At 42.6% G+C, this 25,778-nt stretch overlaps 3 protein-coding genes across 5 annotated transcripts; 1 reads left to right on the plus strand and 2 right to left on the minus strand.

Annotated features, from left to right (window-relative positions):
* Positions 1–801: 801 nt before the first annotated feature.
* fbrs (fibrosin) lies at positions 802–18,432 on the minus strand. Of its 3 annotated transcripts, none has more exons than XM_030077398.1 (18): positions 16,607–18,432; positions 14,488–14,670; positions 14,107–14,133; positions 13,898–13,927; positions 13,020–13,068; positions 12,011–12,377; positions 11,602–11,828; positions 9,503–9,795; positions 9,333–9,377; positions 8,743–8,841; positions 7,265–7,333; positions 7,014–7,052; positions 6,497–6,568; positions 5,674–5,827; positions 5,224–5,304; positions 4,824–4,907; positions 4,454–4,670; positions 802–3,902 (listed from the first exon to the last, which is right to left on the minus strand). In XM_030077398.1, exons 1-18 carry the CDS (start codon positions 16,907–16,909, stop codon positions 2,291–2,293), a joined length of 3,951 nt encoding a protein of 1,316 aa, XP_029933258.1. In that variant the 5' UTR covers positions 16,910–18,432; the 3' UTR covers positions 802–2,290. The 3 variants fall into 3 exon arrangements, with proteins under 3 accessions (XP_029933258.1, XP_029933257.1, XP_029933259.1); XM_030077397.1 differs by having other exon boundaries at positions 7,265–7,348; XM_030077399.1 differs by lacking the exon at positions 7,014–7,052 and having other exon boundaries at positions 7,265–7,348.
* An 869-nt stretch (positions 18,433–19,301) lies between these two features.
* Positions 19,302–21,537, minus strand: mrm1 (mitochondrial rRNA methyltransferase 1 homolog (S. cerevisiae)). Its single transcript, XM_030077077.1, has 2 exons — positions 21,483–21,537; positions 19,302–21,349 (listed from the first exon to the last, which is right to left on the minus strand). Exon 2 carries the CDS (start codon positions 21,279–21,281, stop codon positions 20,160–20,162), a length of 1,122 nt encoding a protein of 373 aa, XP_029932937.1. The 5' UTR covers positions 21,282–21,349; positions 21,483–21,537; the 3' UTR covers positions 19,302–20,159.
* A 667-nt stretch (positions 21,538–22,204) lies between these two features.
* chmp2a (charged multivesicular body protein 2A) lies at positions 22,205–25,699 on the plus strand. Its single transcript, XM_030077660.1, has 6 exons — positions 22,205–22,347; positions 23,365–23,532; positions 23,987–24,166; positions 24,307–24,437; positions 24,533–24,594; positions 24,731–25,699. Exons 2-6 carry the CDS (start codon positions 23,365–23,367, stop codon positions 24,850–24,852), a joined length of 663 nt encoding a protein of 220 aa, XP_029933520.1. The 5' UTR covers positions 22,205–22,347; the 3' UTR covers positions 24,853–25,699.
* The last annotated feature ends 79 nt before the right edge of the window (positions 25,700–25,778 follow it).

Consider the following 25,778-nt stretch of genomic DNA (forward strand, 5'->3'; position numbering starts at 1 on the left):
ACCGGTTCACATCAACAGTGAGAGATTAAAGGGGAACTGAAGTGGTATGAGGCCTCCTCATTATGAACTCCACGGAAAATAAGGGGAAGCCTCTCAAGCCTACAACTTTCCATGTTAAATAAGAGCAATGCCCCCTTGCCTAAACATTGCTCTGAGTATTTGTTAATGTGACTAGCAGGGTTATTATGGTTTATTTATTTTTTATTATTATTTATTTATTTTTTTTTTTTCAGTTAGTTTCCATAGTGGGTTTGCTTGTTTCAGTTTAGTTATTGTTTAAAAATGGTAAGCTTTTATTAGTTTCAGTATTAGTTTTTGTTGTTTCATTATTATATGGGGGTACAGTACCAACATATCTCTTTGTGAAGGCAGTTGATGTCCTAGTCTCTATAAACATCAGCACTAACGCCTCCTCATGCTTGTAGTGTTGACAAGTTTAGCCAAATAGACAAAGACTAAAACCTAAGGCATTTTCTGTATATTTTCATTTTAGCTTCTTTTTGTAATAAGTTTTTTTGTTTGTTTGTTTTGCTAAAGTCTAGTTTTATGTCTCTGTTAACTAAAATATTTTTGACACCTAGTTTTAGTTTAGTTTTTGTTAGCTATAATAACCTGTGTGACTAGTGGCTACAAAGGTATGCCCTCTGGTCTGAGTGTGGATTGCCTTTGGCCAGATTATGCAGCCAGTGCATGAAGAAATAATTCAGCCAAGACAGCACACGCCAAAAAAAAAAAAAAAAAAAAAAAATACTTTCATGGAATATCATTGTGAAATTCAAACAAAAGACCCACACAACTGAGTAAACAACAATTCATTTAATAATTAATCTTTGTGGTCTCTAGGGGAGGGATTTTGAAAGGTATAAAATGGTCATATTAAAATAATCGACCCAATGTCTTTTCCTCCTCTCAGTATACCCACTGTCTAGTTGTCTTTTGACAAGTCCTTTTACTTTTTTCAGTTCCTCAGCAGATGTCCCACTTGTCCATGTATATAACTTATTTTTCTTGATGAAACATCTCGGCAGTTCAACATACAAGGCTCATAATAGTCCCAAATGTGATATAACACACAACCAACGACACACACGCAAACCTCCCTCTCAGCATATTAACAAAGTCATAGATCAGATCCTTGAAGAGGCCAGAGGTTGCAATGGTTACGGCTTAATGTTCACAAGCATTTAAAAGTTTTCTGTGAAGCAAGCCTTTTGCTTTGTCTTTTGTATGATTTGAAACAACTTATTACTACCTGGGGAGAGAGTACTGGTTGATACCTGAAACAATGACAAATAACATAAACAGTGAATATATTTATTATTATAGAAGATAATTAATGTTAAGAATAATAATTACAAAGGCAATTTCACTATACTACTATAATCTGGTCCTGCTCATATACTGAGTCAGAGGAGAATGGGAAACAGTTACAGGAAGTTCTAAAATATTGTGTCCACCCACACAGTGTAGTACAGTTCATGTCGCCATTCATCCTTTGAAAATAAAATAAAAATGGAAAAAAAAAAGGTGGAGAATCTCATCACAGAAGTGAAGTTGAGGGTTTGGGGTTGGTTTTTGGGTGAAGCAGAGAAACTGAGGTACAGGTACTCACTGATCTTCATTAGTTCATACATTTCATCAGTATAATCTACTGTCTTTTCACAATGACAGACGCAATTAACAGAACAGAAAACACCCCTTTTACCACTGTATTCCTTTAGCTCTTATCCACAATACCGAATCAGGTTTGATTTATGCAAATGAGGGCTTTATTATATCCCACAAGTCTAACCAAGCCAAGGATGAACCTTTAATGTGTTCTGAAAGTGCACATCCCTCTGGAAGCCATTTCCAATCCACTCGGAAAAGGCTTGCTTAAAAGCATGGATCATAATTCACCTGATGAAACCAAAAAAAAAAAAAAAAGAAAAAAAAAAAGCTGTCCTCTGCCTCTTCATACAGCTTTCATCATTGAGTACTGTAATAACCAACAGTCAATATAAAATAAAAATACACAAGGATGCACAGAAACCATGTACCTTTAAATTGCACTGATAGAACCATTGGAGATATTCCTAGTCACACTGATGAGTCTTGCATTTCCCTCCCTGCTGTCATCGCCCAGTTAATCAGGGTTACCCTTATTTTGGGTGGGGGGGCTGGAACCATGTATGCTTGTGTGACTGGGGGGGGCTGGGTTTAGTAGTTTATAAGGGGGGAGGGGGCAGGTTGAGAGCAGCACAGTGATCCTGACATTTCCCTTGATCTCCTCTCCAGTGTTGTCCCTGTACTATCTGGACTCTCCGTCTTTGTGGGCGCTGTACAGTGCCAGCTCGCCTGGCCCTCCAAGTCTGGAGCTGCGGGGAGGGGTGGACGACCGGCTGGTCACGGACGGAATGAGGGGAGGCGGCGCCCCTACTGACAGAGCTCCCACCAAGCTGGAGGGTGTCTTTGCCAGGATGCCATTGGACACATGGTGTGGGTGTAGCGGTCCCAGACGGGAGTAAAGGCCCGGGTGGTGCTGGGAAGCGGCAGCGGCTCCTGGAGGGAGTGCGTGGGATAGAAGGCCAGGGTGAAGCTGCTCCAGGTGGGCGGCAGTAGCAGCGTGAGAGGGGCTTGGCAGGTGGGAGCCAGTGGAGAGGTGTGGGTGCATCCCAAAGTAGCGAGCTCGCTCATAGTCTTCCCTCAAGATCTGGGCACGCTGCTCCTCGTCCATGAGCCCACCTCCTGGCGGCCCGAGCTGAGGAGGCCGGTCAAAGTGATGCGCCATCAGGCCAAACTCCTGGCGGACAGCAGAAGCGGAGGCAGAAGAGGTAGATGTCTGAGGGTGGTGAGGGTTGGCTGCTGCTGCCGCTACTACAGCCGCAGCCCTCTCTGCCTCCAGTAAGCGCTGAGTGTGTTGATGCTGGAGCAGCCGGGCAAGATGAGGGTCAGAGCGCAGTGCAAGGTGAGGGTCTGACCGCAGTGCCATAGCCTCCCTGCGCTGCTGCTGTTGCTGCTGCTGGGCCACCAGCTCCCTCCAGGGGTCCCATGGGAAGCTGTGTGGAGCCTGGGATGGTCCTTGAGGTGGGCCATGAGGGAACCGCTCTCCTGGACCCACTACCAGCCCTCCAGCCCCTGCTGTGCTCCCAAGATATGCCCTAGAGCGCTCCAACAGGGACAAGTGGTGATGGGAAGGAGGGTGTGGAGTAGGTGGAGGGATGGGGACGCCGGGAGTAGGAGTCAGTGAAAGAGAAGAAGAGGAAGGGGTACCAGAGCTAGGATGGTGGGGGTGGCTGTTGGGGCGGTCAAAACTGTGGCTGGGTGCTGGGGGAGGCTGCAGGGTGATGGGGATGTGCTCTGGCTCCTCTTTCCGTTCCTCTTTGACTTTGACCGGAGGGAGGAGCAGGGGAGGTTTGGGAACTGGGGTTGTGGTCCGATCAGACTTCTTGCCCTGAGACAGAGAAGTGACAGTGGCAGAAGCTGAGGAGCAAGTAGGGAGGCTGCTGTCTCTTTGGGAGGAGGAGTGTGGGGGTTCGCTATGGAGGCTGTGTGCTGTAGGTGCCTGAGGGCGGGGGTACAGGTCCAGGGGAGATGGGGCTGAGGGGTTGGAGGGCGGGGGGGTGGTGAGCACAGACGATGATGAGGACCGGGGTCTGTCCCTGTCTGCTACTAAAGATGAAGAGCCAAGAGGTGGCCCCCTTGAAGACATTGTTGGAAGCTGCCTCTTGTCCCCATCTCTGTCACGTTCACGGTCTCTGTCCCTGTTTAAGCTGCGCGTCAGGTCCTCAATAGGCCCACTGCTCCCTCCCAGGGTGCTGCTGTGGCCATTAATGTGGGAAACTGGGGTGCTACTGCGGGCCTTAAAGGCAGGGGCAACCGGAGACATTCTCACAGGTTGCCGGCCATACAGCATATTGTCTCTGCAAAACAAAACAATGCGTGCATAGTCATATCATGGAAACCATACATATTTTTATAAAACAGCCTGCTCCAGCCTTTAGTTCTGGCTGGCTACGACAGGCCAGTGTACCCAATAAAATCAAATTTGTGACTTCATAGTGATTAATTCATACGTAAATGCATGTGTCACTGAGTATCCACTTTCTTTACGAGCTGGTCAAGAACTAACGTGTGTTAATAACAAATAAAATACTAACTGAACATTTGTATAGTTTCAACTGCCGTTGTATCAAAGCAATGAGCCACTCAACATGGTGCCATAGAACATCTAAGGGACACTACTAAGTAAGACACAATGCATGGCTTCTCGGGCCTTTTGAAATACCATATGCTGGGTGTGGAAAGAATCCCTGTTGTAAAAAGCAATCAAGCAGACATGACACTATGGTAAAAAAAAATAATAAATAAAGAAAACTAAGGAAAGATCTGCCACTCAGTGGAAATGAAACTCCAGTTTAAAGCCAATATTAAATTCTGCATATAAAAGGAGTGAGGTAGCTGAATGTCATACCTGTCTTTTTCATCCTTGATGTGAGGGATGTCTCTCCTCTCTCCATCCTTCCCTCGATCCCTCTCATCCCTCTTGTCTGCCCCTTTAGCCCAGCTGGGACCTGCAGGGAACCCAGAGGGGCCCCCGTGCACACGGTTCCACGGGTCATGATGGTTGGGGGTGGATAAGCCCCCAACGACACTGGCTGGAGAATCCTTATGGCCAAAAACAGAGCCACCTGTAGACAAAACAAAAATGTAGTACCATGTAAAAAACTGTCTGCATTGTAGCTCCAGAAGTCTATTCAGCGGTTAAAAACAAAACGACAGAGCTCCTTGTATGCAAAGAGACTTAAGTTGAGCTGTTTCAGTATTACTACTGTGGGACTGACCGAGTGTTGGGCTGCCAAGTCCTCCAAAGGCACCAGAACCCAAGGCTCCCAGTGGGGTAAAGGGTGGTGAGCGGCCATATGGATCTGAAACACACACACACACACACAACAGATAAACATCAAAAATCAAGTGAGAATACAAAATTCACAGCATCACAACATTCCACAGAAGCTTCTGCATGATTTCCAGCTGATGTGAGCAAATGAATATAAACATCAAAAATGCTATGACACTACTGTTCAAGTTTTAATCCATATTTATGTGTATAAGCATGCAGTATATGCCAATAAAACATACTTTACGCAAATACTGGGTTATAAGATAAGAGTGAATCAACGTGACAGAAATTGGTTGGGGGTTAAGGCAGCATGCAGGTGTGCCTTTTGAAGCTGGTCTTACCCAAGTGTGCCGTTGGTGTGAGGAAAGAGGAGTGAGGCGTTGATGGAGGGATGAAAGGAGTTGAGGACGGATTGACTCCACCTGAATGGAAGAGGGGGGGGAAAATCATGAGAAATCAAATCAAGATCAATGCTGTCTGAGTTGCACACTTGATGCTGCAACTCAGACAGCAATGCTACAGCATCTGTCAAGCCTCAGGAATATGAGAACAGGACTTAAAATGAAAGAATTAATTAGGTTTCTCAGCAATTAAACAAAATGGTGTGTGAACAAATAAAATCCTGAAAATTACAGTTCAAAAAAACTACAATAATATCTTTTGTCGTATAACACGATTATTCATGTGTTAAAAATGTTCAAAATCTTTCTGAGGTTGTGTTCAAATCACCACTTAATGAATTTATACGTCAGCTGTTGTTGAGATGCAAATGCTGATGTTTAAGCGTGTACCTGTAGCTGAGAACAGACTTGCAGGTCTGGTCAGGTCATGTGTAGGAGGCAGGGCTCCCCCAAGAGGCCCCAGAGGCCCGAGGCCCCCTGCTCCAGGAAGACGGGCCAGCAGGTCACTACGGAAGTCGAGCTTGTGAGGATCAGCCTGCATCAGCTGAAAGAGATGAAGAGTTAACTGACATATAATAGAGCTATTAACCTGGCAAAGAGTTTGAGTTTTTCTCTGATGACCAAATGATTTTGTAAAATGTATGATCAGAGAATTGGTGGGTAAGGAAGACTGTAGCAGGTATGGTGATTCTGTAAAGCACCAAAACACAACTATACAGTCCAGATTATGACCAGGATGGATGTGTTCTTTAAAAAAAAAAAAATGCAATGAACATTGATTAAAAGCTGAAAAAGTGCTTATGGTTTCATGAAAAAATTAAACCATCACTCTTTTCATTTGCTTGTATTGATCAGTGTGCTGCTCTTGGATGAAAAGGTCTGTTTTTCAACAGTGTATGAAATAATTTCCATTTTCAGAGCGTAAATGTTTCATTTTGTTTTTTTCTTTAAATTATAGAATTTATAATGACTGGGCTTTCTGAAAATTGGGGTCTCGATACTAAATGTGCACATGCAGATACATCACTTTTTAATATGGTTTTAGCATTAGAAACTATCAGGAGACGGGAGCAGGTTTTAAATTTTATTCATTGATAGATGAAAATGTCATGCTTTAAGAGATCAATTTTCAGATTAAAATAATCACCACTCAGATCTACATTTTTTTTTAAATTACTTGTGGTACATAATTTACAGAAACAGAAAAACCTACCTTTACTTTTTTCTGATGGCTAAGAATCATCCAGGCCACATGTACATGCATAGCACACCATTTTCCTGGTTTCTGCACGAGACAAAAATCACAGGGTTTACTATGCCATTCCATGAATCATGCATTTTAAAAAGCCTAAAGCCTTTGCACACAGAGTCAGATGCATTTCTGTTGTACATAAATATCATGTTTAGCCTCTGCACAAGGTTGGCGTTTTCCAGCTGGAGATAAGGTTACTTACTGCTGTTCAGTATATGTTCTGGGATTTAAAAGAGGACGTGAAAAGTAAACAAGTAGGCATATCAGAAAACCATGAGGGAGAAAACACAAACATACAATACACACTAAATTCTGGTTCTGAAATATCTAACTTGGTGTGCAAGGACATTGATTGGACCAGCAGTGGTCAAGATTAGCAGTGAGATTAGTGCAAAGAGTGAGTGAAGCAGTGAGAAAAGTTTCAAAGGCTGAAAGTTTTAAGGAGCCAAGGGATTCAAAAACAGCTATTTTTGCTTACATTACTGATTTTCAACGATGTCCCAAATGGATCAGTTAGCTACGAGAGAACAGAATTGCAAAACCACTTTTAATGAACATGTTTAACTTTTTATCAGGAATAGTTTTGCACTCTTTACTGCACTGACTAGGCCCATGTTGCAGCACATCATAACCTGAACTGACATGTCCACATCGGTACATCCCTACCCAAAAAAGGGCACGTCTAAAGTCTTATATTACCACGGCTCTAAATAAGCATGCTGTCCTTACCCTGGGGTCTTTGGGCTGCAGGTGGTGAGGCACAACCCCAAGTCGTGCGGTCATCTCAGGACCCGTTCCCTGAGGGACAAGAGGCTGTCAAACACAGTACACCACATCAGCCACAACCCACCAAGCTACAAACTTAAAACAAACTATGGTCAGTCGTTCAGTGTCCGTTATTTTTACAATAACATATTGTAAAAATAATGCCAAAAGGAGTGAAAAAAAATTACACATACACCTGATGTTTTGACAGCATCATTTTCATCATCAACAGACTGTATCAATTAGGGGTGGGACTTGTAAACGTGTACACGTGTACACGGTTAGCCAATCATAAACGTTTAGAAAAAACCACTAACCGTGTACATGTTTTTTTTTTTTATTACCTGACTTTAAGTTCACTCACGAGATGCAATGGCATCCACCAAAAAATAGAAGCACTGTTTGGCAGTTGTTTCAAAGAAATGTAAGTGGAAACACTGTCAAGTGTACACTGTGTGACGCTGAATTATGCGGTTTTGAAATAGCACGCACGGCGCAGACCTCGGCCGCCGCAGCCATTCATTGTGTATGTGATCGCGGGGCGCAAGGGCGCACCGGTCTGTGCCAAGCTGAACGCAGCGCGAGGCTGGCGCCACCGCCTGTGCGCACTGTGCCCAAGTTGATAATTTTTAAATAACCCCAATACTAACCCAGCGCAGAGCGCGGCCCAAACCGCGTGCTATGTGAAAGCCGCTTTAGCCTTTAAGGGTAGCAGCACAGGCTCACTGTTAAACCACCTGTGGTGGAAACACCCGAACAGCCTGGGGACAGAGCCCGGCGTCAGTGCAGGTGCGAGTGGAGGACGACAACAGCAAGTTAGCATATAGGATTTCATATCCAGAAAATGTGACAAGCCATGAAGCGAAGCAATTAACTTAATTGCGGTTGCTGTTGCGACTGTGTTATTTGAATGGTGACAGCGCCCTCTAGCGGTTGTATAGCAGTAAAAATCAACCAACTCTGAAGACACGTGTACACGTGTACACGCAATTAAATGGCGCGTGTACACGTTTAGTATTTTTTGTACACGTTCCCATCCCTAGTATCAATCATTTGTCTTTTCTCAGAGGTAACCAATGCTTATGATTGATAAAGAGAAGTTTGATAAGAAATGTAAAATTGTTTGACTTTTCCACAGCTAAAATGTTCGATTTGCACAACATATTAAACATGACTTTGTTTTTGTTTTTTTAGCAACAGTTCAGGTCTTATTCAAGTGTATTACTCTGTTGGAATAATAATAAAGTTGATATACATTCAACGTCTTATAATCAGGATAGTGAATAATACAGGAACACAATAAAAATTCTAAGAAATGTCATGACTTGTCCCATGAACGTATTCAATTCTTTGACGTTTTCTGTCTGGAAAACAGTTTTCAAAATCCCATCACTTTTCCAGAAATCCCATGTCCCATGGAAACCCTGAAGAGTTGCTCTCACCTTTGGCTGGAAGGCTCCTTGCAGGGAGCCGAAAGGCCCAGTGGGAGGAATCACAGGCTGGATACCCGGCACTGAGGGTGGAGGGTACTGTGGGAAGAACTAAGGTGCCACACACACACACACACACACACACACAGAAAGAGAGAGAGAGAGAGAGAGTCCTTCGTGACCACTGATGCTTCCGTACCACTCCTTCAGATCATATTCTACTAAACTGGTGCACTGTTGTGACTCTAAACCTTCATCATTAACATTTTGTTAATACTTGAGGATTTCAAATATACACCTTAGTTTCAACCTCATGGCACCGTCATTTATATTGTGCTTTCACTCACTGCCACTGTATGCAAAATTCTAATAATGTAGACAACTTTTAATCTTATCTAATCACAGATGTTTTTTTTGTTTTTTTTTTGATTTGGAGAAAATGCAGAGGTTGTAAAGTCTACCAGAACCTCAGGTTGGGTATTTGATTGGCTAAAGAGACTATCTGTGCTAAATAGTATGATGTCTTGTTGCATCCTTCAACCTGGTAATCTGTATATTATCACCAGTTACATAATCAGAATGACATTAGACAAAGTACTCACTGGGTGTCGGTACAGCCCGTCCATTTTGCCTGCATACTTATCAAACTAAAAGACAAAGGAGTGCATGCATTAAAACATTTACAAACTCAAGGCAGTCTAGATTGCAGGTACATTAGAATTTCAAGAAGTACTCTGTGCATTTTCAGGACTAACGACAGAGGGCATCTTACCAGAGGTGGTGCGGTAGCTGTGGGGTGCAGGAAGGGCGTGAAGTGTTGGTGCGTGTGTGTGTGTTGGTGCTGGTGGTTGTGCTGATGGAACTGGAAGGCAAGGGGCTGGATGTTCGGCTGGTTCTGGGACGTCCTGCCTGAGGAACCTGACGTGGAGCTCGATGCCGATGGACCAGGAGTGGAGCGGCCTGCACCTGCTGCACTGTTTTCAGCCGCGGAGACACTGCGCCTTTCTTCACGCTCTTGTGAAGCCAAGAAGTGGGAGTTCAAATTTTGGCGCAGCAAATCCTGGTCTGTGGTAGAGGGTTAAGGTATCAAGAGAAACGAGAGGGATTTTAGTTAAACATGTTCAAAAGCAATATTCCAATTACAAACTATACAACTATAAAGAGCATGATGGAGTTTAAAGCAATGCTACACTGTGTTTAGTGGCAATTAACTCAGCAAATGAAGAAGAAATAAAAATGGACTTTAACAATAAAAGTAAGACAACTCAGATTTAAACATTGTACCATAAAATAAAATATTCAGCTTCACAGTTACAACTGTTTTAATACAGAATTGTTTCTTAAGAAGCCTAACTTTAAGTTGATCAGGAATAGGACCAAGAGAAAATGACTTCACTTCCCCTCTGTTTCAAGTCAGCTCTAGCAGTAGAAAGAGGCTGAACCACAATTTGGTCTCACTTTCATTTTGCATATGTGAAACACTGCTTACATCAAAGGAATACAACAGATTAGCTTTGTATTTATTTATTCACTGCAGAGTCCGGCATAACCACTAGCCTGGTGGCCCTGGGCCAGCAAAAGCTCATCTCGGGACAGTAACAACAGCAGCTCACTGGCCCAATTGGGCCAGTGCTAAAAACTGGAGATTGATGTAAATGTTTCTTGGCAGGGGATTTAATACAGCTCGGACATCTTAAACGTCCTGTGTTTCATGATAAATAATTAGTGATACATAATGTGTATTTGCCTATTACACAGGATCACAATGAAAGCTCCACTAGTGTTCGGTGTAGTCAGAAATCTACAATTCTTATTTCCATCTACGCCAACTGCTGTGCTGCAGAATATACAGCACAGCAACACCTAATGTTTGCATGCTAGTAGCGTAACCCACATTCAAATGCTCTTGAAGTTGCAGCTTATTCATGTATATAGACATGCTGCACTGCTGCCCAGTGTGATCATTTCAAAACATTTATTTGATCAAAAGGTCGTATATTTAACAAACCAACTAAAGTTCCCTCCAAGGAAAAAACAACACTGCACCATTAGACAGTCTAATTTGTGCCATATGAATTTAGTTAAAAATCCATTAAACTGAACTAGAATTCATAGAATTCAAACATAATCCTTGTGACAATAAGCCACCCCACTGTGCATCAGAACTCAAACATACAATATCTATGCAAACCTACAATATTACAAATGGAGTAGGTAAATAATTGCTGATTATAATGCTGATTATTAAGCTTTTAGACACTGGGCCAGTAAAAATTGTCATGGGGCAAGCAGATTTCAGATACACTGGCCCAAGCAAGCCAGTGGCAAAAAATGTAAAATTGAACCATGCAAACAATAAGCTGAATGCTATTTGGATATGCTGTGTGTTTTAAACAAGCTTATAAGCTAATTTTACAGATACCGGACATCATTGCTTAACAATATAATAATACATGAAAGTTACAGGGCTTTTTTTCCAAATACAATACAATAAAATGTTGATGAGTATGCATCATGTATTTTATGAAATGAATGAGATACCTTTAGTGAATGTGTAACCAGATAGTGATATTTATTTAGCTAACTTCCTCAAAACTTCCTTAAATATACCAGACAAATCAGCATTTAGTGTGTGATGCTCACAATGTGCAAATGAAACAAGAACACCTTGTATACCTGAGGCACAACACACTAAGGCAACTGCCAGAGAAAGTCTGGGACTGTTTATGTTAGAAGTACGCTGGTTTATCTGAAGTGCTTGCACAGCATGACAAAAGGCTAACAAATCACTGTGTTGACATAAACAGCTGAAAAAGACCAACTCTGGTGGTTGTGAAAAGCAGAGAGAAGTAGGACCAATGTCGACTGTACCTGCTGCTGTTGAGTGGGGAGGGACTTGCAGCAGAGGTGGAGGGGGAGGCAGGCCAGGGGAGGAGGTGAACAGGGCCCCGGAGCCGGCTCGCGATGGGGGTCGGAGGGGTCCTGATGATCCTGAGCCTCTGATGAGGGACGACATACTGGTGGCAGGAGTAGGGGGACGCATGGAGGATGATGATGAAGCAGCAGAGGATGAGGGGGGTTTGACTGAAGTGCTGCTCCTGAAAAGAAATAAAGCACAACTAAGAATGATGAATTTCCCTTGAAAATGCCATGGGATGCAAGCTCCAATACAAAAGAATTTCTATCAGCAGGAATTCACAATGCACAAAAACAAGATATGCAGGTGAACCCTGCTGAAAATGGTAAATGACTTTTAAGAAGGTACTCCTCAGGGACTTACCTGTTGCTGAAGCCCATGCTGTAGATGGAGTGATGTCGTCCAGGGAAAGGGAGGAAGGGCTTGTGTTTGGTGAGCGGGGGGCTGGGGTTGTGGCGGCTGTGAAGGCTGCTGCTACCATTGTGTTGGTTGGACCGGGTGACCGTGGCTGAGACAGTGGAGTGGGAAGGCAAGCAAGAGAAGGAGGCAGAAGAGGTAGAAGGAGAAACGGGCTCTGGGTAAGGCGGCTCCAGGCTTCTCTCCTGACTGCGCTCCAGGCCTGATACTCTCGGGGTCACCAACAGCCGGGAGACACCACCGCAACGGGTTGGCAGAGGAGGGCAGCTTTTGCCCATAGAGGAGGCCATGCTCACAGGGGTAGGCTCCACTACTGAGAAGGGAAACAGGATGAAATCTTTATTTTATCTTGATGATGGTTTATCTTTTCCTGAATATTCCACAATGTAGAGTCACAGAGGAGAGAGGGAAAGGCATGCACATACGTTGAGAGAAAATTGAAACACAAAATGTCACAAATACTTGCTACAGCCTTTAGGCACTTAGATCTTTCATGTCAGAATGTAACAATGACTATTATAAGGGTTTTTTTGGCATGTGAGAAAATGTATTCTTCTGGATGAAAACTGAGACCTAGAGACTTACAGGAAAACCACAGAAAACATTACTAACTAGCTCCATTCCGTTCCAATATCAAACAACTTAATCATTCATGGTGTATTGTGTCAATATACATAAATACACATAAAAATGTTTGCCTCTGTATTTCCTGGTAAATCATGAAAATATTTTCAGATAATCTACTGTAATAATGTGGTGATACAGGAATGGACAAAACAGAATCCCTGGCTCCCTTACTAATTGCCCCTCACAATGTCAAGAAAACAAATCTAAATATAGCTCGATAAAGGGCTATTGACTGACATCAGTTGATTGTCGCATGCTTGAATGTGCAACAGCACAGAAACAAGCATGCGACTGAGCCTATCCTTAAGGAGCACCAAATTTCTCTTACCTTTCCTGGTACTGACTGTGAACACTGGATCCATGTCATTGTCAGAGGCCTAGAAACAAAACAAATTTAACATTAGAAGTATATTCTACATAAAACACTATAGAGTAAACATGTCTGGTGTGTATACAGTTGTCCCTCACTATAACGCGGTTCACCTTTCGCAGCCTCGCAGATTTTTTTTAAGTGCAATTTTGCATGCTGCTTTTTTTTTTTTTTTTTTTTTTTGTGTTCTGCATCCTGATTGGCTAAGGGACTATAGACCACTGTCAATCAATCTCCTCCGTGCCGTGTCTCCTGTACAGTACAGAATGCGTTCAGCTTGCCAAATTTCTATAAATCTTCGATCGCTATAATACTGGACTTATCTTTCTACGAAGGTTTGAACTTTGAGAGTGTTTAAACAAGAGAGAAAAGTGAGAAAATGTTAATGCCTGTCTGAGAAAAGTGTATAAAGTGTGTAGTGAGGGGTTTTACAGCCTTAAAACATCTATAATAATTGTAAAAAATAAAGCTGACTACTTCGCGGATTTTGCCTATTGCGGGTTATTTTTAGAACGTAACTCCCGCGATTAACGAGGGACCACTGTACACGAATGATGTTCTTTGTATCACCATTCACAAAATTAAAATTTAATTTTCCAAATCACAGAGATAGGAAACAGTTGTGATCAAGATCCTGTTAAAGAACAAAATTACTTCCCAGCAAGTGATGGCTGCAAAGTTGTGTAGAGAAGGCAGATAATGTCTCTTGTACTGCAATGGGTCACCTTTTTACTTAAATGATGCACAAACCCTTAGACTGCATATAACAAAAACTTGAGTAGCTAACTAGCATGATGCTATGCATATTTTAGAGATTACAAGTGAGTGGTACACACCTTGTCTCCTGAATCACTCTCGGTGTCACACTGTAAGAAGACAGAAAAAGCAGTCAGATTTGTACAAAGTGGAATTGTTCATGCAAGATACGGTGTTGTAAACATGGTGTATGATGCTGATACATCGCAATAGTTTTTAATATAGTTTTTAGAGGTGAAGCACAGTGCTGGGACGGCTGCCAATGAACAATATTACAAAAGAAACTTACAATGTAGCCAGTCTCCAAAGGGAGTCCCTGCAAGAATAGTAACACATAAGATTAGGTCTAATGGTATTCAATCAGCTGTTAAATAAGACTGACATTTTCTATGATTTAACTCAAGGGACTGGATCATTCAAAGAAGCAACACCCTCTATAAATAATGTTAGGTGTTATTACCACTGATGTTGTAACTAGTGTGTGAGAGCCCATCTCACTCTGTCACTTTCAAATACTCTACCAACAGCATGATACACTTGTCACCAGCGCCTCAGACATGCAAACAAGACTATTTGACTAGGAACAAGTTCAACACCTTACATGACAAGAGCAAACCACATTAAAACATTAAAGCCCATGAGAGGCCTTAGCAACATCTCATTTCTTCACCTTTTCATCTATCTTTCTTCTCTTATTTCTACTCTTGTTCCAACAGCTGCTGGAGTAGCTGGGTGGGGCCCCTTCCTCGGGCTCTGAAAGTGGCCCGCCACCATTCTCCTCGGGCCCTCTCTTCCCCTTGTTCCTCCTTCCCAGCATGTCAGTGCGCTGATTTGGCTTCAGAGAGCAGTCCATCTGAAGTAAAAAAGAAAAAAAGTATGTGTGTGTGTATGAATAGGTTTGATAGAAATCTCAATGTTAAATAACTTCCTGATGAAACTCTTTTCCCTCAAGTTTCCTTATACCTAGACAGACAGTTTGTGAATCAAGGACTTCCTCAATTCTCCAGAGAACTGAGAAGAAAAGAACTGAGTTCAGGTTGAAACACTGGAGAAGGAAGTCTGTTTCTGTCTAGTGAAATGTATAGTAGATTGCAATGCAAATGCAAACATTTTCAAGCCATACAACAAGCATGCACAGATGTATAGTCTTAACTGCAGCTTTTATCTGAGTACGCCAACACTAAAATTTCAGGATAGTAAACCTGACAGAGTGGATTTTTGCATCGTCACATATTTTGGTTAATTATTCCTGTTTGGTAGACTGGTTTGACAGGATGTTTCATAGTCACAAAGGAAAAGTTTACTGCACTAACGGTGTGGTCCAAGTTGAAAAGAGAGGAAAAAAAACTTCCACTGATAGATTGAGAGCCAAATTAATAAACTCAGAGATAGCCTGAGAAACAAAGCTAATATGTCAAGGTTGTGTGGCATTGAATTTTTTTTTTTTTTTTTTTCCAAGGAAAACCTTTTTGAACTGTGAATTCAGGTGTGTTTTTAATTTTTGGCTTACACCCCATCATCACTTAATTCAGAAAAGAAACTTGCCACCATCTATCAGCAAAATAAAATATTGCTGCTGTGTTTATTAGGCCTATGTATTTTAGTAGCCACTTTTGATGGTAACCAGGTTCACATGTTCCTCTGTAATCTTTACATTTCACTGCCAAGACAGAGTAGTGAAAGTGGCTACATAATTGGGGGTTTTACAATGTGACCTGTACCCAAATAGTTTGGTTTCCTGCTCTGCTGCAAATGTATTTGTGGACAGCAGATGCTATGTAAGCCTAACCCATGCCTGAAGGTTGATAAACTAATATGAATGCCATTCTTTTCATCAGATGCCAATCATGTCTCATTTCAAAAGCTGCTTGGCTTGGCTTAGTACTTACGTACTACACAGACATCCCTGTATTAATATACTGTTACTGTCAACTACTATCACTTGCCTACACATTAATTGATCATTCATGTACGCATGGTGAAACATACCTCTTGCCTGATGATGGTAAATTTTCAAGCAGATAAATTGACAATTGACACTGGTAAACAGGTATCATAAACAGATGGAAGGTGACTTGTGGAGCGTGTAAGCCACTTAAAGTGTCTTTCTCTGTCTCATGGTCTTAATAATATTACATCTTTGCAACTGGGCTAAACAGGCTTGGTATCAAAACTGTATCAATTCTAATTAGGTGAAGAGTCTTGGGCAGCACAATGACCCTTCACAAATAATTTAACAATGGTGCCAGAATACACAACACTCTCTGTGGTAGGGTCATCTACACTGCAGCTCATTCACGTTTTCCAATGGCTTATTTTTTGTTCTTGAAAACTCCATTGGCAGCTCATGAGCACTTCATAGTATTATAGCATGAATAACTGGCGTCTTTAAAAGGCCATCAAAAGGATGTCTCAGGGTGTCTGGCAGGCTGGGCTAAGTGGGTTGCCTGCTACAAACAAGAAATGGTGTCAGAGTTGAATGGTGTTCAAACCTATTGTTAGTTCACACATTTAGTGTAAAGGACATGATCTGTAGTGATGGGAGTAAAGTGGAAAAAGAATAACAAATAATAAATGTAAATCCAAGTTACAATCTTGCTGAACTAAACATGCCAATCATGTGTTTAGCTGGAACAGACAAAATGATTGTGCCAATAATCGTTTCACGTCAGTCCTCGTTAAGGAGTCTTCATTCCGTTTCCACTCTGGTTTAAATGTAAATGCAGTCCACTGCCCTGCATTAAGAAAGACAAGTGATAGCTGCATGTAAGAAAGGCAGCGCGTTTTACCTCCAAGGCCTCTAGGCTGATGAAGCTCGCAATCGCGAAACCATCGATGATGTCTTCCTCGCACGACACCGATTCTCTTTTCCTCCGACGGGGAGGCCTGTGTCTCCCGAACCCGGGTCGGCACTCTCTTCCACCGGGACCCAGGACAGAGTTTGTGCCGCAAGCCTCACGCTCAGAGCCCGAGGACAGGGATGTGGCCCGCTGCTCGGCAAGGTCCACTCTCCTCCGCCGCCGCTCCCTGTCGCGCTGGGAACGGGACCGTCGGCTCTGCCTGAATCCACTGCTCCGGCTCGGGCCCTCCATGTTCACACGACACCCCGCTCTATAGATCCAGTCAGACCAAAGGCACTTTATTCAAGTCCCGGTCCGGTCGAAGGCACCAAACCGCAAATGAACCACCACCACACAGGCCCTCGCAAGAGCCCCTGTTTAAAATGGCGATAATAGTACCAGTGTCTATTATTTAGCGTCCTTTGAGAACAGTATCATGGCATCTGTGCCTTTCTTGCGGCGAAATTTCAGTGTCATTTCACAGCATCTGAATGCAAACTTTAGATCCACAGAGGAATTTGTAACGCATTCACATGTCCAAATGTCAGGACATGGCTGATTGTGTCTCGTAGAGGGCTAACGTTAGCTAGCTAGCTAGAAATTCAGCCGACAACCAAATATACGTATGTAAACAAAAAAAGACAAGTCTGTGTTGCTGACAAAGTAGACCTGATTTACCACGACACTGATTTCAAAACGAAAACTAAATTATCCTTGGCATTTTCCTAATGCAGCCCTTATGTCTGGAATTTCCAAGGTTTCTGCATACACTGACAAATTAATTTGCCTGTTAGCAAAATGATAACGTTAGCCAGTTAGCAAGGCCAACAACCCAGATATCCAACATTAATACACGGGTGGCCATGACAGGATTTTGTGTTAATGTAAAAATATGAGGCAATATCATGGTCAACTGCCTTAAATATCCCCCAGTCTAAGAAAGGAAAAATTTACATATCTAAAGTTAGTTTAGTTCGCATTTATGCTACCACTGCCGAGCTCAGGATTGATTCCTCCGTGTCCTGCCAATGTTAGCCAATTAGCTTTAGCTCATTTGGATAGCCGATTAGCTACAGCTAACTCGATACATCACAATATATTCAGTCAGCTATATAAGAATAAAACCATATTCTTAAAACATGTCCGGAAAAATACTGGCAAGCCCCAGACTTAAACTCGCTAGCTAATGCTGTGCAGTTAGGTGGACATTTTCCTGCTGCCAAAGTGTTTTTGGGCCGATACGAACGGCTGAATTCGCATCACATCAAAAGAAAAGACGTAATGTTAGCACTCCGGCTAGCTAGCCGATCTAGCCGCTAGCTAGCTAAGACAGAAAACAAGAAACTATCAATTTTTTTCAGAGGAACCAGGAAAACTAAATAACTATTTTTACAACGAGTCATCCGTATGATATCGATGTATAGAGTCTTCACGCATAAATATCCTTCCGTTCCGCCTCCATTATGAAGAAAATATTCAAGGCCCGTTTCTCAAAGCCTCGGTGTCGATTTCCATTGACGAGGGTGTCGGCCGAGCCCCCGTTGGGCTGGGCAGCTCCTTCATGCAGCCTCGACTGTGTAATCCAATGTTTAGGAGAAGTTGGAAGCACTCGCCGACGTTTCCGGTCAACGATTTTTCTCTAAATCCAGTGTGCAAGTATATACAGAAGAAAATAGCAGGGCTCTACCGCTGCCCTCTTCGCAAGTTTCCAGTGAATTGGAAATTTATCGTGGAAATTTGGGAGACACAACCCTTGTCAGCCGTGCTGTGCATTGTGTGCGCGACTCTTCTTCCTCACTCATCATAGCTGCTGGTAGGAGGCAGCGCTTGTGGATACTGCCACCAAGTGGACATTTGTCTTTTTACACCCGGCCCGCTTGAAATCGTTTATTTATTTATCAGTAATCCGTGTGCAGATTTATGTTTGTTTTTTTAATCGTGCATGAAATAAGATCAGGCGCAGAAAAAGTGCCAGTCAAGGTTATTATAGCTGACAAAAACTAGATTCGAAAAAAAACATTTTAATTAGGTGAAATAAAATAAAAACTAGACTTTAGAAAAAAAAATGATACTTACAAAACTACCTAAAATAAAATAAAAATGTTTTAGTTTTAGTTTTTGTTAATTTGGTCAGATTTGTCAAGGCAACAGGCATGAAGAACCTTTGGTGCTGATGTTTGAGACTGTTTAAGAAATACAGCCCCTGACAAACACCCCCCATTTTTAAGAAGAACGAGAAGAACAAAAAGAACAAGAAGAACAAGAAGTCATGTGTCCCTTCATCCTTAGAAGGGTCTCTTCCAAAAACTATTTTCCTTGGTCATGTTTAAAACCAACCTATCACTGAAGCAGGAGTGACAGGGTTTAGTTTCCTTGCCTGCATCAGGCAAGGAAAGGTTATTCAATCTCTGGTGGACTTGTGGAGACAAAAACGAGCATGAGAGCATGAGATAACACAGCATTTAATAAGAAATATGCAAACTATGTAGAAACACAATTATGCTCAACAGGCATCATTTTATTCACAACTGCAACTGTAAAGAACTGCTAATTTAAAACATTTTTTTTAGCAGTGACAAAAATGAATAAGATAAGATAAGATATTCCTTTATTAGTCCCACGGTGGGGAAATTTCCCAAATAAACAAACTATATAATAAAGCATTATGAGAACTCAATATAATTTCATCTACATCATCAGATAACATAGACACACCTCTTTTCTCATGTATTTCACTGTTGAAAATGTCACAATGCACACACTAATTGTGCACAGCCTTCATTTCCATAAATAGTGCCAGTGCTGCAGGCAAAATCTACAAGTTGCATCCTTGCAAAGGGCAAAGGCCATCAGTCATGTTAATCATCAGGGCTGGGATAATATGCTTGTCTCCTGATTCGATACTACAACAATACTTGCTTGCCAATTCAATATGTATTGCAATTTGAAAATATGATTTATTGCACTTTTCATCCTTTGAATTATGCTCTAGTTTGTGGATGAAAGTTTCATGAGGCTGTTATTATCATAAAGGTCACAATGGTGACCTCAATAAACTGATGTCAAGTTTTAAAAATTGTCTCACTACAACAAAATACCTACTACTGGGGCTAACATCATCACACATTAATAAAATTGAGCTCATTGAGTCTCAGCTCTCCAGTCAAACCCAATTGCAATTCCAAGACTGTTTAGGCCCGAATGTGCAGAAATACACCATTTTAGAGTTGGTGAAAGTAACATATTTATAGGCTATGCAAAAACCTGCGTGGTTGCCCCAGATTGTATGAGTTTGGCATAAGGTGGGCATGTCTGCAAAGGGGAGACCGGTGGGTGCCCTTTTGCATTTGGGTATCTTGAGGTGAGAGATCAAGGGACCCCTTTGAAAAAAGCCATGTCAGATTTTCCCTTCCCTAAATGCAGCCTTAACTGTAAATCGATTCAGTAATACAAAAAAAAAAAAAAAAAAAAATTGTGATACTTAAGTGAATCAGTTAATTGATCATGATTTGCCTGGTGCCCTGGTGGACAGCAGAGAGTGCAGCAGAATGCCTGTCGCCACAGAGACATTGAGAGACTCGATGCCAGGAAGCAAATCTCTGCCAGCCAGGATGGTGACAAAGGTGTGGCAGTGAGACAGTGACTCCTGGGACAGGCCGTCCCCCTCTCCTCCCATCAGTAACAAAGTGGGCTTGGTAATCCGGAAGTCCGAGCACCGAGTCACAGGAATCTGCAACTCATCTGCTTCAGCTCCCACCGTGCCAACCACATGCCAGCCTTGTGCCACCTTCACCCTCAGCATATCCCCAAGGTTTTCATATCCGTACACCCCGATGATTTCCATGACCCCGGCGCTGGCCTTGCTGACCACCGGTGTCAGTGGACAGCTGCTGCGGACACTGGTGGCAACGCTGTCCACGCCCAGGAAGTAGGCCGTGCGCAGGATGGCACCCAGATTCATTGGGTCCTGAATGCCATCCAGCACAAGCCAGACGAGGGGCGTGGCATGATCCTTTCTGGGTGGCGCAGAGGCCCTCTCGGTGAGATAGCTCAGAGGACTGGCTTGCAGACACACCCCTTGATGCACACGTCCATCAGACATCCTGTCCAGGTCCCTCTTACTGACCCGCTGGACCTGTACCCCCCTCCTGTGAGCCTCCTCGCAGACCTGCAGCACAGAGGTTCTGTGAGATGCCTCCCCGTCCTTCACAAACAGCCTGCGGGCTTTCCTCCTCCCGTGGGTCAGAGCAAAGAGACAGGGGGAGATGCCGAAAACAATCTCATCGTTGTATTTTCTGGAGTTCGTCGTGGAATCGTCCCTCTCTGGCTTCTCCCGGTCCTCGGCAAAGTCATCCAGACTGAGTTTCCTGAGCTCAGACGACACTCGCCTGTCATGTGCCTGTGGCTTACGCTGCTCCTTACTTTGCACTTTCTCTTTCCTCCAGGCTTTACCTGAAGCTGGAGCCTTGGACCTGCCATGACCCTGCCACCCATCAGACAGAGCAGGCCTGTCCTGGTCGTGGTAAAGGGCAAAATGACAGCCTCCTCCTCTGGCTGCCACAGGCTTGAGCAGAATTCTGGAGCAAGCAAGCAGCAGCCTGGGCTGATATGCAAAAGCCCACATGTTGACAGTGTGTGGATAAAGCTACCCAGAGGTCCTAGGAGCAGCTTGGCTGGTCAGAAAAGGTCAACCTGAAGCAGAGCATAATTTATCCACAGAAATCACTTAATATGGCTGACAGGTCCGACAAAAAACAAATTATCTTTGTAAACTGGACGACGTCTTAGCAACTTCCTCTCCCCGTCAACAACACCAGCTACCTACTTCGATAAGTAGAATTTCACTGCGCCTCCATGTGCAGTCCGACTGCGTCAAGCCCACGAGGAAGAAAAACGGATGTTGAACGATTGTACCTACAAAATAAAAGCATAAAATGTACCTTACAGTGAGTGTGTGCGTGTTATGAAGACCAAGACTGAAAACTAAACAAAAAACAGCACATAAACTTAAACAAACACCAGGAAATTCACAGTGCTATCTAATTTCTAACAATTTCAAAACCCATAGATACAAAGACTAGCACTGGGCACCAGGGAGTGCCATATGGAAATTATACTTAAAATTATACATTCTGAGTATTTATTTATTTTATAAATAGCCCTACATTTTGTTAAGAGTTTAGTCAATACTGGAGTTTGCTCAACAAAATATAAGGACTTCAATAACAAGAATAAACAGTATAAACATACTGTATAGATGCATTCTGGTGATTGGTCCACTTTGTTTATTTTGTCAGTTGTATTTTTCAAAAGATGTAAATCTATCTATCTATCTATCTATCTATCTATCTATCTATCTATCTATCTATCTATCTATCCATCCATCTATCTATCTATCTATCTATCTATCTATCTATCTATCTATCTTGTACTACTAAAAAAACGCTGCAACTCGTTTGTCAATAAGGACTTTATTTTGAAAGCCGTGACTGTCTCGTGTGTTTATTTTGGTTGGCTTAGTAACGTCGGAAATTTAACTGGCGTCACTTCCTGGAAGTTGAGCTATCTCAATGCGGAAGTGTGTGAAAGAAAACAAATAATCGTTCAATTTAGTCGAGTGGAATTCAGGTGAAGACGTCTTGAGCTGCACTCTCTGGCCTGCCGTCGCCTCCACAGAAACACTTTACACGGTGAGACTAAAACAGTGAGAAAAGTACCGAGTAGCAGATATTAGCTGAACTTCCTACTTAGCCAGTTAGCCGTAGCCGGTGGGATGTGGAGAGGAAAACAAACGAGAGAAAGCGTCGCTAAAAGTGGACATTAGCTGAGGTGCTGGTCCGTGTTGTGAAATAATCAGAGACTCAGTGGAGTTTACAGGGTTAAAGTGGCCGCTGTTCAGCCGCAGTGCCTCACACACTGAACACAAACCTGTGTCATAACTATCTCGGCTCAAAATGGACAGTCATGAACAGAGGTGGATAAAAATCAGTCTGCTTAAGTATCGCGACTTTTTCTTACGGTTTTGTTTTATCACTGAATTGATTTGAAGTAAATATATTTATATAATGTGAAACTAGACGACCTAAACGGCCAAAAATTGCTCCAAAGTTAGGTGAAATCTTGGCCATTTTCAAGGAGGCCCTTTGACCTCTGACCTCCAGGTACTTCAGTGACACTGGGTCCTGTGGGCACCCACCCACCCTCAGCAGACATGCCCACCTCATGCCAGTCCAGTTCAGTTTGGGGTACAGGTGTGTTATATTGGCCTGTTGTGAAATGGTGTATTTGTGCAGACTGGGGCCTAAACTGGTTCGGAGTTGCATAAATCTAGTTTGACTGGAAAGCTGAGACTCAGTGAGCCACATTTTATTAATGTGTGATGATGTTAGCCCCCGTAGGAGCCATTTCACTGTAGGGAGAGCATTTTGCGGAACTTGACGTCACTGTGTAAAATGATCCATCGGCGCCATGAAACTTTAGAATTGTGATACATATCAAATCAGCACCCAAGTTTGGTGATAGTATCGAATTGGGAGATAAGCATATCGTCCCAGCCCTAATTATAGATACTTTCACTTCTCTCTATGTAACTGTGTGTGTTTTTATGAGTGATTGGTGACAGTACAACAATGCAGTGTGGAATGGATTAAAGTTTTTGACAATCACTTATTCAAGTTTGATAAAGTGGTGATGCTGTTTTTCCATAGATGGAGTTCCTATTCGGGAAGAGGAAGACCCCGGAGGAGATGCTGAGACAGAACCAGAGGGCGCTCAACCGAGCCATGAGAGACCTGGACAGAGAGCGACAAAGACTGGAACAACAGGAGAAGAAAATCATCGCCGACATAAAAAAAATGGCCAAACAGGGACAAATGGTGAGAGGAAGACAACTGAAAGAATGATAAAGCCAGTAATATTGATGATAAAAATAATATCACCTTTCTTACAGGGGGTGTAGCTCAAAGTGCTTTACAGTGAAGTGAGAAAATGAGAATACTGTGCAATAAAACCAGGCAATCAATTGAAAAAATAAACAAGAAAGGCAGCAAAAGAGCAAATGATCTGCTCTCTCTTTCCTGCTCTTGTTAATAGCCCAGCAGCAGAGGTCTGAATTAATTGCAGTTTATCAGTGGGTTGCTTTGGAGGAGCAGTGCAGAGAACATTAGAGAAGTGTAATCTACTTGAAATAAATGCATGAGCCATTTTTCAGCATGTTGTTGGGATAGGAACAGACAAAGGAGAAAAGGAGTTGATATGAGAAGAATCACAGTTTTGATGTGTGTGTGTGTGTGTTTTTGTTTTGTTTTGTTTTGTTTTAAATCACCACAGGATGCTGTCAAGATCATGGCAAAGGACTTGGTTCGCACAAGGCGCTACGTAAAGAAGTTCATCATGATGCGAGCCAACATCCAGGCGGTCAGCCTCAAGATTCAGACGCTCAAGTCCAACAACAGCATGGCCCAGGCGATGAAAGGCGTCACCAAAGCCATGGCCACCATGAACAGACAGGTCAGCTTGTGTAGACGTCCGCCACAAAACACAAACAATACTTGACACCCACAACAAATTCCAAATAGAGAGAAACAACAAGACGAATGTCGAAATTGTTCAAAATGTATCATAAACTCCTATTTATTTCATGCACACAGCTGAAAATGCCTCAGATTCAGAAAATCATGATGGAGTTTGAGCGGCAGAGTGAAATCATGGACATGAAGGAGGAGATGATGAATGACGCGATAGATGACGCCATGGGTGATGAGGATGATGAAGAGGAAAGGTCGGAGAAAATATCTTTTTGGACATGCCGTTTATTCTGTTCTCACGTAACAGTTTAGCGATGGATCAGTAATTTTCCCTCTGCTTCCTGTGCAGCGACGCCATTGTATCCCAAGTGCTGGATGAGCTGGGTCTTAATCTGTCCGATGAGCTGTCAAGTAAGGGAAATGTGTTATTGTGCTCGAAGAGAACTATGAGAACAATTATTAAAAGTCTGTTTTTCCTGTCTTTTGCTCAAAATTTTAAGTGCTGTATGTGATCAAAGTGTTAAATTTCCCTCGTGTTCGTTTCCAGATCTGCCATCCACTGGAGGAAGCCTGTCTGTGGCCGGTGGAAAGAAGGCAGAGCCCCAAGCTGCCCTCGCAGACGCAGACGCTGACCTGGAGGAGCGCCTGAATAACCTGCGGAGAGATTGAACGCAGCGCGCAGGAAGCTCTCCAAACAAGAGCACTTTGGCTGGCGTGTTAATACAGATACACTTGTACTTGGATTTCTGTATCTGAGTTTCATTAGGAGGAATGGGCTCACGAACAGTCAATGACTTGTCCTATAAAGTTATGACTTTTTTTGTTTGAGGTATTTCCATTTTATGTGTGCAGTATGTATTTTATCAACAAACCTACAAAGGCTCATTATCATCCATAGGCCTAGCAAATTCTTGTCTCATTCAAGACATTGCCAAATGAAGCATTTTTGTCATAAGGTGAAAAATTACTGCACAGCGTGTGTATATACTTACTCCCTATGGCATGTTTTTTCACTATTTGAACTAACACTAAATACAAAATGTTTTAATGAACCCAAAGGTTAAATAAAAGTCAGTGATATTATATAAGCTGATATTTTATATGTTTATTTGTGGGAGTTTATCACACAGTAATGCATAGTAGAAGATCACGGCAGTTGTCAGGGTGAAGATGGTGTACAAAAATTGTAAGATTATCCAAACCTTTTTTTCTTTTAAGTGTAAAAAAAACAAACTAGTAATAGGGCAGCAGATTTTTAACAAAACATGGAAACCGGATGGAGTGTGAAGAGGGGTGTGCCCCACATGACTCATCGTCTCCAGTGACAGATGAACAATGGGAGAGCATCCCCCCCACCCACCCACGGTGCCTGCTGTGTAATAACCTGTTATCAGTGGCGTTTTTCAGTCTGTAGGATCCTTACCAAAAGGTTGAAGAAGGGTGGTGTTAATATTCTTGAGAAACTGTGTCTCATTTTGCTTTTGCTTTTATTCAATAAACATTTTTTCAGATTTGACAGCAGGTGTGGTCGTCTGATTTAAAAGGCCTTCAGAAAAAAGGCAGACCTTGGCTGATGTTTATCCTCAGAGCGCTGC

The sequence above is a fragment of the Myripristis murdjan genome, chromosome 19 (genome assembly GCF_902150065.1).
Source record: "Myripristis murdjan chromosome 19, fMyrMur1.1, whole genome shotgun sequence".
In the NCBI taxonomy this organism is placed as follows: Eukaryota; Metazoa; Chordata; class Actinopteri; order Holocentriformes; family Holocentridae; genus Myripristis; species Myripristis murdjan.